This window comes from Salvelinus fontinalis, chromosome 18 (assembly GCF_029448725.1).
Source record: "Salvelinus fontinalis isolate EN_2023a chromosome 18, ASM2944872v1, whole genome shotgun sequence".
NCBI lineage: Eukaryota > Metazoa > Chordata > Actinopteri > Salmoniformes > Salmonidae > Salvelinus > Salvelinus fontinalis.
In genome coordinates, this window is record NC_074682.1 from 48,372,070 (window position 1) to 48,385,082 (window position 13,013).

Here is a 13,013-nt window from a genome sequence, read left to right on the forward strand (position 1 = left end):
CACATCCTCCATGGCCCTGTTCACACTCAGGTCTGCACAACTGATATACAATGCATTTGACACAATGGTTGTCATACAACTGATATTTTCTGCACACAAATGTTTACACAATCATTGTGCAGTGTCTCCACAATGCTTGTGTAATTAATGTTGTGCAGAAAAAAATTGTGTCAAGTGAGTTGTTCATCAGTTGTACAACTTGAGTGTGCATAGGGGCAATGGCTTCAGAAGTGTTTGTTGTCAGACAGATAGGTCTATCATTCCAGCCAGCCAGGGCGGGACGAAGAGTCCGAGGGTCCCCAGGAGACACACCAAGATGAACAACCACAGAAAGATCCGGTCTAGGACCATAGCCACGTACTTCCACTCCTGCTTTACCTGAATAATGACAGAAATCCGTTTTTAGTTACTTCATACACAAAATTAATCACTGTTGAAATATTGAAATTGATAGAATTTGTGTTCCTACGGTTCACGTTGTTCACCATTGATACAGTATGCAGCATTGTGCTCTGAAATATATGGCATTGTGCGCCAAATGCCAAGTCCCGTATCCACTGGCATTCCTAACTGTAAAGCCGATTGAGTTGTGTCATGTACCTTTTTTGATGTCTTTGAAATAATTATGCGTAGAAATAAACAATATGTATCTTCAGCATAGAAATTGCTAAAACCATATTCTCTATTTTCAGTGTGCAAATACTGTAGATAAACTGAAGGGGTCTGGGTCTGTGCTCATATATCTGCCTCCTCAGTTTACATGTTAATGATGAGACCTTTGCTTACAGAGAAGTCGATATCCTCCGAACGGAGGTGGTCTGCGATGTACTGCACACCTTCCATGGCCATCTTCATGGACGGGGATAAGACGAGGAGCCGCTGGTCCTTGGTCATTGCTTTGGCTTCCTTGGCCAGGCCTGAGTGATACTTGCAGGCAGCTGAACAGCTCTGCTTCCTCTCCTCCATCAGGGACGGGTGCTGTGAGAGAGGCCGCTGCCTGCCGTTACCCATGGAGGAGACCTCCTCATGCAGGCAGCAGTACTGGATGCTGCGCGAGCGACAGCGGACGCTGGTCTGGGGCTGCTCCCTCTCACCCAGGCCGTACTGTAAGCTGAGGGACCGCATCTTGGGCCTGGCCGCATGGTGCTTGTCCCTGGGCGGGAAGAGAGGGTGGAGGAACAGAGGAGAGCAGCCTGGCTGGGACGAGGTGGTCGGCTCCTCCGGGAGGATGGAGTACTGGCTGGAGGACCTGTCCAGGGGCTGCTGCTGTTGCTGGGGAAGCTTGGGGGGCAGGGAACCCTCTACGGGTCGGCCCATGGAGAGAGAAGGGGAGCGGGCCAGGATCTCCTGGACCTCCAGGGGGGAGGTGGGTGGGAAGCTGGCCTCCAGCTCAGCCTCCAGCTCACCCCATAGCGAAGCCCTCTTTTGCATGGCCTCTGCCAGCCTCTTGCTGTTGTTCTTGACCACGGCAGGCCGCCGGATGAACAGGAAGCCGGGGACGATGTCCAGGAAGACGCGGCGCACCCAGCGGGGCATGGTGTCCGTGCGCGGCGAGCGGTGGTGCACGTTGAGCACAAAGATGGTGATGCTGATGGAAAGGGTGACGAAGATCATGGTGAAGAGGAGGTACTCCCCGATGAGAGAGATGACCAGCGAGGTGGATGGGATGATCTCGGTAATAAGCAAGAGGAAGACAGTGAGAGAGAGCAACACAGAGATACACAGGGTGATCTTCTCTCCACAGTCAGAGGGCAGATAGAACACCAGGACAGTCAGACAGGAGATCAGCAGACAGGGCACTATCAGATTAATGGTGTAGAACAGCGGTAGCCTCCGGATGATGAAGGAATAGGTGATGTCAGAGTAGACCTCGTGGCAGCACTCGTACTTCTTGATGTTGTAGTTGCCCACGGCGTCCACCAGCACCCACTCGCCGCTTTCCCAGTAGTCCATCTGATCCACATTGCCCGCCATACTGATTAGGTCGATCTTGGTGCGGTCGTAGGTCCACGAGCCAAACTTCATGGTGCAGTTCTGCTGGTCGAAAGGGAAGAAGGTGACGTCGATGCTGCAGGAGGACTTGTAGATGGCCGGGGGAACCCACTTAATGCGTCCGTCGTGGAACAGGTGGGCCTTGGTCAGGTGGGTCACGGAGAAATCACCATCTGCACTAGAGATAAGAAGGGATGATAGAGCTAGATTGTATGTTAAGGAATGGCCTGACAGATTAGACAATAAAGATAAATTGCCCGTCCACTCTCATTGTTTTTTGATCATCAATGGTAGAAAAGAGTGGCTGTGGCTATATATACAAACATAAAGTGTGTATTGCAGCATGTCCTAGTGAAGTCGAATTGCAGTGGGGTCGCCACATAAAACAATAGATTTTATTTAGATATACCAGGGGTACGACACTTAGACTCACAGTGGCGTGTATTCATGGATGCCAAGTGAAGCCAGGCTTCACTCAAAAATTGACATTGAAAAAAAAAGATACAAAATAATATATTTATTATCTTTCGTTTCTCTGTGTCTCATACATTTCCTTCAATTCGCAAGAGGCTGAATATATCTCACAGGAGAAAGCATCCAAGCGAATGAAACAGTGCTCCTCTGTCTCTGTATTTGTAGCCCATCTATGTCTGGTCAAAAAGAGTATGCCACTGTTGCCGCCAGTAGCATAGATTGCAAGGGAAGCCGCTTGGCCTCACTTGAATTTGTTTTATTATAAATAGCCAATCAGCGTTGAGCTAAACTGAGTGAGCTCAGGTGTGAATGGTCCTTCTATCTTTTAGTCACTGTAGTAGACTAAGCATAGGTGATTAGATGATGTTGACATGGTGCTGGAATAGTGGAGGCAGGGCTTGTTTTCTTTGCAAGTTGTGGTAACTCTCCGTGGTTCTAATCAATTTTGTTTAGTAGTTCAAAAATGTCAGAAATATTAACTTACTTGAACATGCTATTGTCATGTAACTGTTTGTTTTGTAGACTTCACCAGACAGATGTTTCTCTCTGGTTTTGTGATGAAACAAAGGTGTGGTTGAATTAATTCTGCCACTGTGTCTTCTTATTGTCTCGGCCTTAGGTCTTACATCACGGTCGCAAGGCGTATGAATTAACAGGTTATAGAACAAACAATGCAATTATCACAACACATGTTGTAATCTGGAATTGTTCTTGCTTGGCTTCTCCAGTGATTTTACCCACGCAACGCTACTGTTGACTGGCACCGTTGATTGGGCAGGATGATCTTAGAGTGGACTGGGTCAATCAGGTCACTAGGCATTATTCTATTTCAGAAATAAATCTACTGAAATCTACTGTGGTATTGCCGTATTATGTTTCCATGACTATGTTGGTGTAATAGTAAAATCTATATGTATCTATCATCTAAGATCATAAGAGTTGGTATTAGAAAATATGAACTTTGAGCTGTAAAATGGTTTGGTCCATTTCCTGTGAACTTGTTGCATTGCCCATTTTACTTCCTCTTTCCTTATGCTCCTGTGAGAGGTGTCCACTAGTTACCACAGTCACAAAGTCAAAATCGTAATAAATCACGAAAACAAAAATGTGTTATTTGGTCTTAATTAAGGTTATGTTTAGGCGTAAGGTTAGCAGTGTGGTTAAGGTTAAGGTAAAAAATCCGATTTTGGGGAAATAGGTGGGATTTATGACTTGGTGTGGTAACTAGTGATGACCTTGTGAAAAGGTATGTGTTGTTTCTACTCTGCTAATTCTGTCATTTAATCAGCTAATTATGTAATTAAAAGAGTGACAATATCATTACATGTCCAGTAAAATACGTGAAATGTGTTGCCTGTAAATGTTATTCTTACATTTTAGTCTGAATTTTGTTTGTTTAGAATTTTCTCTTTGTACACAATCATAACGGAATGTACACGGAGCACGAGCTGCTAGTGTAACAGTATAACTTTAAACCGTCCCATGTTCACATCCGTTACACTAGCTCTCTGTGTTGTTTTTAGCATTCTATGCTAGCTATACAGCCCAGCATGATAGCGTTGTGGCTATGCTGTTATTGCTTTTGGTCAAATGAAATCAGTATTGATATTCTCTATGGGCACTGAGTTATATTGTTTTCGCCGAGTTATAAACAAAACGTTTTGAGCGATGTAAGTAAAAAAAAACAGACCCGGAAGTGTTTTTGGTTGTAGAGTTGTGTTTAGTTGTTTAAGGTTCCAAACAGATGTAATTTTCTTAACCAATCTAGTGACTAAATGATACTATAGGGTTCAAATATCATTCTAGCTAGTCTTGGCTATTAGTCTGGGAGAAGTTACAGGAGATTGATGGTGGGACGAAAGTAACACAATGTAAACTGATGACCTAGAATCAAATCAAATAAAACCACTAAGCACAGGCCATTGTTTCCTCTAGTTCATATTGCTGTTAGCAAAATATCAACAAGTGACTGAATGTTTGAAAATTATATATGACATCATTAGAATTATGCCTTAATCAATTGACTTGATGGATCAGCTTCTCACATAAGCTTTTATTGACAGGTTAGTGGTTAAAAATATGTACTGAGTGTACAAAACATTAAGAACAGCTGCTCTTTCCATGACATCGACTGACGAGGTGAAAGCTATGATCCCTTATTGATGTCACCTGTTAAATCCACTTATATCAGTGTAGATGAAGGGTAGGAGACAAGTTAAAGAAGGATTTTTAAGCCTTGAAATAATTGAAACATGGATTGCGTATGTGTGCCATTCAGAGGGTGAATGGGCAAGGCAAAAGATTTAAGTGCCTTTGAACGGGGTATGGTAGTAGGTGCCAGGCGCAACGGTTTGTGTCAAGAACTGCAATGCTGCTGGGTTTTTCGGTTTCAACACTTTTTTACTGTTTCTATCTAGAATGGTCCACCACCCAAAGGACATCCAGCCAACTTGATACAATTGTGGAAAGCATTGGAGTCAACATGGGCCAGCATCCCTGTGGAGCGTTTGACACCTTGTAGAGTCCATGCCCCGACAAATTGATGATGGGGGTGCAACTCAATATTAGAAAGGTGTTCTTAATGTTTTGTATACTCAATGTATATCTTTATAATTTTGTTAAGCCATGGAAATGTGATTAGCATGATGATTTTGTCGTTTATGAGGAGAATGAAGACGTTTATTCTATCAAGACAAGAGGAGCGTGCATGACAAGGACAGCTAGAGCACCAGATTGGTAGGGTTAAGCATGAAGAGTCATTGAAAATGGGGAAAAACATTACTACATTCCAATTAAAGTGAAATGAGAAAATGATGGTTACTCCCTGCCGGCAGGTTCAAAGTAACGTTGCGGTAGTTCTGTTCTCGGTCTATTTATTTTGAATTAAATTACAATAGAAATGAAATTACAGTTGATAATGGTAGAGGACCTTCAGCATCTATTGAGACCCCTTGACTTTTTCCACATTTTGTTAGGTTACAGCCTTATTCTAAGATTGATTAAATAGTTTTTTTCCTCATCATAATGACAAAGCAAAAACAAGTATTCAGACCCTTTACTCAGTACTTCGTTGAAGCACCTTTGGCAGTGATTACATACTTGAGTCTTCTTGGGTATGACGCTGCAAGCTTGGCACACCTGTATTTGGGGAGTTTTTCCCCATTCTGCTCTGCAGATCCTCTCAAGCTCTGACAGGTTGGATGGGGAGCGTTGCTATTTTCAGGTCTCTCCAGAGATGTTCAATCGGGTTCAAGTCTAGGCTCTGGCTGGGCCACTCAAGGACATTCAGACACTTGTCCCGAAGCCTCTCCTGTGTTGTCTTGGCTGTGTGCTTAGGGTCGTAGTCCTGTTGGAAAGTCACCCTTCGCCCCTGTCTGAGGTCCTTTACGCTCTGGAGCAGGTTTTCATCAAGGATCTCTCTGTACTTTGCTCCATTCATCTTTCCCTCGATCCTGACTATTCTCCCAGTCCCTGTTGGTGAAAAATATTCCCACAGCATGATGCTGCCACCACCATGCTTCACGGTAGGGATGGTGCCAGGTTTCATCCAGACATGATGCTTGGAATTCAGGCCAAAGAGTTCAATCTTGGTTTCATCACACCAGAGAATCTTGTTTCTCATGGTCTGAGAGTCCTTTAGGTGCCTTTTGTCAAACTCCAGGCGGGATGTCATGTGCCTTTTACTGAGGAGTGGCTTCCATCTGTTGCAGAAATGGTTGTCCTTCTGTAAGATTCCCCCATCTCCACAGAGGAACTCTAGAGCTCTGCCAGAGTGACCATCAGGTTATTGGTCACCACCCTGACCAAGTCCCTTCTCCCCCGATTGCTCAGTTTGGCACAGGTGGACTCCAATCAAGTTGTAGAAACATCTCAAGGATGATCAATGGTAACAGGATGCACATGAGCTCATTTTTGAGTCTCATTGCAAAGGGTCTGAATACTTCTGTAAATAACGTTTTCCTGTTTTTTATTTGAATTTGCAGAAAAATAAATGAACCTGTTTTCGCTTTGTCATTATGGGGTATTGTGTGTAGATTGCTGAATCATTTGTTTAATTTAATCAATTTTAGATTAAGTCTGTAATGTAGCAAAATGTTGAAAAAGTCAAGGGTCCTGAATACTTTCCGAAGGCACTGTATATAAGTTGTTTGACATAACATAGTGTCTGTAGCTCTATTGATCTGAGTAATTAGGGAAAAAAGAAAAGTGTTACTTTTGTCTCAGTTCTCCCTTACTATTCATCAGGCGTGGACGCAGTTTAGATACACTGTCTGTTATTTCTATATATATATATATATATATATATATATATATATATAAAACTAAAATCCATCCAGACAGAAGTCAATCCTGTACTCTATACACAACACAGAAGGGAACAATTAAACCACTTTTAAAAGGTAAGGAATCATGTAAGTAATTTCCTAATATGGGTGAACATTTAAGACATGTTTCAAAGTATATACTTAGCACGCACACTTAGCATTAAAACGTTACATACTTGTTGTAAAGAACTATATCTGGTCTCCAGATTAGCTGGGATGGGATGTGCATGGAGGTGACATTCTCATATTCCTTTGGATTCCAGCAGAGCTTGTAGTCATTCCACTCCTGCAGGAAACAGACCAATAGAAACTCAATGTGACCAAATAACACTACAAATACAATAGATCATTCAGACACAGAAACGTTGTGTCATTTTGATTGGACTCACTTGCTTCACCCAGACATTGGTGATCATCATTTGATTTTTCTCATCCTGATTTTGAGAAAAGACAAACAGTATAAAGGTGGTTGATGATGGAATGCACCTACTCATTGTAGTATCTGCATAGACAGGCTGGGATTCAGTGAACCCTGTGTGTGTTAGTTCTCACCATGCACTCAAACAGTACAGTCCAGAACCACTGTTTGATTTGATTTGATCTCAAGAAAAAGAGCTACTGTGTAAATGCAGAAATGCAGATTTGACTGAATCGGACCATTAAAATTCTCCAAACAATAATTTGTAAATTAAAATCTAAATTTTTGGCACTCATGCGTACGCATGGCTTTGAAGGTATTAAAGTTTTATTTCATCCTCACCACATCAATGAGCTGGGCAATGGACAACCCAAAGTGCACATGCACCACATCAGAGACATTGGCCACAGGGCGTGCCAGTTTGTTGTAATGGCTGAACAGAGTCCTCAGTAGCCTGTCTTCTGCCTGAGCCCGCACCCTGGGGTGGCTACACACTGGAGGAGGAGGAGGAGGAGGAAGTGGTGGGGGGGGGGGCGGAGTGGAGGACAGAATCATAGTTAACCTCAAAGGTTCCCAAAGTATTACTGTTGTTTTCCACATTGGGCTATTTCCTATAAATATACCCATGTGCAGTACATACATATACCTTTTAAACAGGACACTAGAATGCTGATTCCATGTATGAGGAACCCAAAGTGTGACCAATATATTTTTTTAAATACTTAACTACAAATACTGTTATCATCAAATAAAATAACGTTATTATTTTACTGAATTTAGATTATTAAATGTACTCTAAACTTCAAAATGTCATTAGCAGTCCTTACAATGTTCACAAAAGTAGATGCATCCAACTATTTGGCAGCATCATTTCTTAAATTGTTATACAGTAAATCACCTGTATACTAAACACAAAACTGAAAGTGGAATCCACATTAATTAAAATTTTAAGTACTTTGTACAATATATTTGTTTGCATCACAATTATCATAAGGATATCAACAACACATTCGTTTAAATGGGACTGACCTTGAAAGGGAAGAAGAGACATTAAAATTCCTACAAGAGGATAACACTTGACCGAAGACATTTTCTTGACTATGTGAAATTCTTCTTCTACCCAGATTTGAACTCTTTCATCTGCTTGCGTCCACTGTTGTCATAAAACATTTACATGTTCACCTTCAGTGCTCTTTCTTCATTTTCATGATGCATTTCAATTATTCAATTGATATCTCTTTTCTCTTTCCACTCTGCGGAAAAAAAAGAGCAAAAAGTTGTCATGTCCCTTTTGTATGTTGATTTGTTTCTGACGACGTTCCTCTGGAATCCAACCTCCTCTTTAGCACAAATCCTTGGCTGCACGTTGCACAAAAAAATGGACTTCCATCCTCTGTTTCCCTTTGTGTCACCACACTGTCAGATGGTCCTGTCTCTCTCTGTCCTCTTTAGAAGCTACTGCCTTTCACTCAAACACAAGACAAATGCTGCCAGTCCCTGTCCTCTTTCAACCCAGGACACTTAACCCTAAGGCACTTACACTCTCACTTCAAATGGGTTGGTACATTGTACTGTATTGTATGCGTGCCATTATCTATTGAAAACGCATCCCTTAGAATGTGTTTTATGTCTCCATATACAATACATATTCATATTTGAAAACATGGATTTTTTAAGTAGATGGAAAATTGTATATAAAAAAATATTACATTAGATCATGTATTCAGCAAATATATTTCCCAGGTCAATGAACTTTAATACATTGTTTTGTCCATCTTTGCCATCGTGTACAAGATCATCGAGACTGAAAAATGTGCTACTGTACATCAACAATCATTTATGGCACTAAGTTAAGGCATGTGTTTTATTATCATGATATGAGTCATGCATATACATTATATACCAAGCCTTTCCCTCAGCAAAACAGTGGCGTACTAAAGTATTTATTTCAGAGCTCTAGGTGAAAACATCACCGATGAATAAGGAAAACCAGTTTTGTTTCTCTCAGAGAAGAGGAAGAATGACTAACACCTCCATTTTGTGACACTAGCTGCAGCCTGAGTGTGAAATGTCCTCTGGTTTCCCTGGTGATTCTTCACCTCTTGGGTTTGGACTAGAAAACAACACATCTGCACGCACGGTACCTGTACGCTTCTCTGAAGGTGTGGGCGTTTTTTGTTCCGAAAAAGGAATTGTGTAGAACAGGCACGTATTATGAAAATGTTGATAATATTCAACATGTATTATTCTTAAATGTATTGAGAATACTTGGGATATTGCAAAACATATATACATACAGCTGAAGTCGGAAGTTTACATACACCTTAGCCAAATACATTTAAACTCAGTTTTTCACAATTCCTGACATTTAATCCTAGTAGAAATTCCCTGTCTTAGGTCAGTTAGGATCACCACTTTATATTAAGAATTTGAAATGTCAGAATAATAGTAGAGAGATTGATTTATTTCAGCTTTTATTTCTTTCATCACATTCCCAGTGGGTCAGAAGTTTACGTACACTATATTAGTATTTGGTAGCATTGTCTTTAAATTGTTTAACTTGGGTCAAACATTTCGAGTAGCTTTCCACAAGCTTCCCACAATAAGTTGGGTGAATTTTGGCCCATTCCTCCTGACAGAGCTGGTGTAACTGAGTCAGGTTTGTAGGCCTCCTTGCTCGCACACGCTTTTTCAGTTCTGCCCACAAATTTTCTATAGGATTGAGGTCAGGGCTTTGTGATAGCCACTCCAATACCTTGACTTTGTTGTCCTTAAGCCATTTTGCAACATCTTTGGAAGTATGCTTGGGGTCATTGGACCCATTTTGCGACCAAGCTTTAACTTCCTGACTGATGTCTTGAGATGTTGCTTCAACATATCCACATAACTTTCCTTCCTCATGTAGCCATCTATTTTGTGAAGTGCACCAGTCCCTTCTGCAGAAAAGCACCCCCACACCATGATGCTGCCACCCCCGTGCTTCACAGTTGGGATGGTGTTCTTCGGCTTGCAAGCTTCTCCCTTTTCCTCCAAACATAACGATGGTCATTATGGCTAAACAGTTCTATTTTTGTTTCATCAGACCAGAGGACATTTCTCCAAAAAGTACGATCTTTGTCTCCATGTGTAGTTGCAAACCGTAGTCTGGCTTTTTATGGCGGTTTTGGAGCAGTGGCTTCTTCCTTGCTAAGCGGGTTATGTTGATATAGGACTCGTTTTACTGTGGATATAGATACATTTGTACCTGTTTCCTCCAGCATCTTCACAAGAACCTTTGCTGTATTTATGGGTTTGATTTGCACTTTTCGCACCAAAGTACGTTCATCTCTAGGAGACAGAATACATCTCCTTCCTGAGCGGTATGATGGCTGTGTGGTTCCATGGTGTTTATACTTGCGTACTATTGTTTGTACAGATGAACGTGGTACCTTCAGGCATTTGGAAATTGCTCCCAAGGATGAGCCAGACTTGTGGAGGTCTACACATTTTTTTCTGAGGTCTTGGCTGATTTCTTTTGATTTTCCCATGATGTCAAGCAAAGAGGCACTGAGTTTGAAGGTAAGCTTTGAAATACATCCACATATACACCTCCAATTGACTCAAATGATGTCAATTAGCCTATCAGAAGCTTCTAAAGCCATGACATAATTTTCTGGAAGTTTAAAGGCACAGACAACTTAGTGTATGTAAACTTCTGACCCACTGGAATTGTGATACAGTGAATTATAAGTAAAATAATCTGTCTGTAAACAATTGTTGGAAAAATTACTTGTGTCACGCACAAAGTAGATGTCCTAACCAACTTGCCAAAACTATAGTTTGTTAACAAGAAACTTGTGGAGTGGTTGAAAAATGAGTTTTAATGACTCAAACTTCAGACTTCAACTGTATATCAATTGAACATGTAGTGTTTTTTTAAGTTAATCAAACTGTCAATGCTAGTACACTGTAGGTAGTCAAACAGAACAATACCTGAGAGGTGGGGAAAATACTTATTCTTAGAAGACTAGAAAGCATTCCACCCATGGGATGTCAGAATTAGCAGAGCAGAAACCAAAATATCGATGAGTCCACTCTACCAAGGCATCTGGGGAGCAGCGGCGGTTTGACTTCCAAGGACACGCTAAAGTGCTTTTCCTCTACGCTGTTCCACTCATAACAACCCCCACACCCCAACCCACCCCGCACCACCCCCACCCCACCTACATCGAGAAAAATCTAGCATTTGCTTTACTGTATGTTGCAAGTGTGTCAAAGTGCACCATTTTCAATTCAAAACAGACCATTTTATTTAAGATGCTTTTGTGTCATATATATATACTGCAAATGTGGCTTCCTACTGCATGTGACTGAAAGTCCTACTGAGGGATGGTATTTTCCAGAGTGGTCACAAGTGCATACGTGTTAAAAAATAAATACATTTAAAGTGCATTTACGTGTAAACAGATGATTCATGTTGGTATGTCTTTGTTTTCCTACATCTTATTTACTCTCTGCCTCCCAATGGTCATTGGCTTAAGATGCTACATGGATGGCCATGTAGTTTTAGTCTATTCTGCATCACTGCACCACCGTGGATGTGTGTGTGTGTGTGTGTGTGTGGCGGGGGGGTAACATATCTAAAAAAACAAGCTACTTGTGGTTGATGCAGAATGGTAATTTCTGCATAAAGTAATTCTGAGAATTGTTAATCATGTGACACAACACAGAATGCAATGTATTTTAAATGTATTTGACAGAAAACAAATATTTGAAAGCAAGCCTGGTGACAGTTAAAGAATGGGCCTAATTTTTTGTGTTATTGGGTGTTATTAATTTAGCAGAGCCGTGGATATTTAGCTGTAATTCTTTTGCCAGTTTCTCTTAATAGCATTTATACCTGATGCAAAGACATAAATACACAGTTAGCTACACTACATGGCTTCCCTGAGTAGTTGCATTCTCAAATGTGCAAGACAAAATTTACAACATGACGAAAATGCAGACACTAAGGGCTCCATTTTAACACACCTAACACAAATAAATAATGTAAATCTAAGCGCTGGCGGTAGTGCTATAGATTGGGTTTTCACAATCGGAATTATGGAAGCAGTAACTGGTGGTGGCACGAAAGGGCTGGGTTTTGATGTTTAAACAAGTTGAATGTGTGTCGAGGCTTGACCCTTGTAAGCATTTTTACACACTCCCGTTGCTTATTCAAGCGCTCCTCCTCCCTTTTGTGGTCTACTTGTGTGTATGTACTGACATGTATGTGTAACTGATAGATACACACACACTACATGTTGTTTTTAAATGTATGTCAATTGTAAAGGCTTTTGTCTCTAATCTATTTTTCGTTAAGTGTCGGACCCCAGTACGACTAGCTGTCGTCATTGGCTTCGGCTAATGGTGATCCTAATAAATCAAATCAAATGCATTTCCCAAAAGCTTTACAGCTAACGTCAAATAGTACAGCTTAGCTAAGAATGAATGAGAGGAAGAGAAGAGCTTGTGGTTGATGGTCTGATATCAAGTAAGTCAACTCTGTTCCCTTTCACAATAATAAGCGAGGGTCAGAAGTTGTGTAAGAGCTGTGATAGAGTACATAAGAACCCTTACAGGGACATAGCCAAAGACAGAGGGGCATTGGCAGAGGAGAGATGGATGTGTACATGGTGTTTATAGGGCTCCTGATGCTACTGGGAGTTCAGCAAGCTCAGGACTTCATTGAACCTTACATCCACTTTGGTTACGAGGGAGGACAAGATACATTGCACATTTTGTGTATTGGGTGTGATAAATCTTCCTTTATTTTGAACAAGTCT

The 13,013-nt window shown here is 41.3% G+C and overlaps 1 protein-coding gene across 1 annotated transcript; it reads right to left on the reverse strand.

Annotated features, from left to right (window-relative positions):
* Positions 1–28: 28 nt before the first annotated feature.
* Positions 29–5,940, reverse strand: LOC129815683 (neuronal acetylcholine receptor subunit alpha-4-like). Its single transcript, XM_055869688.1, has 3 exons — positions 2,951–5,940; positions 787–2,170; positions 29–378 (listed from the first exon to the last, which is right to left on the reverse strand). Exons 1-3 carry the CDS (start codon positions 2,956–2,958, stop codon positions 241–243), a joined length of 1,530 nt encoding a protein of 509 aa, XP_055725663.1. The 5' UTR covers positions 2,959–5,940; the 3' UTR covers positions 29–240.
* Positions 5,941–13,013: the final 7,073 nt, after the last annotated feature.

What these genes read in the sequence shown, in the direction of transcription:
- LOC129815683 (XM_055869688.1), bottom strand. An exon ending in CGGAGGATATCGACTTCTCT is followed by an intron (nt 379 to 786) that starts GTAAGCAAAGGT and finishes GTCATTATTCAG; the next exon opens with GTAAAGCAGGAGTGGAAGTA.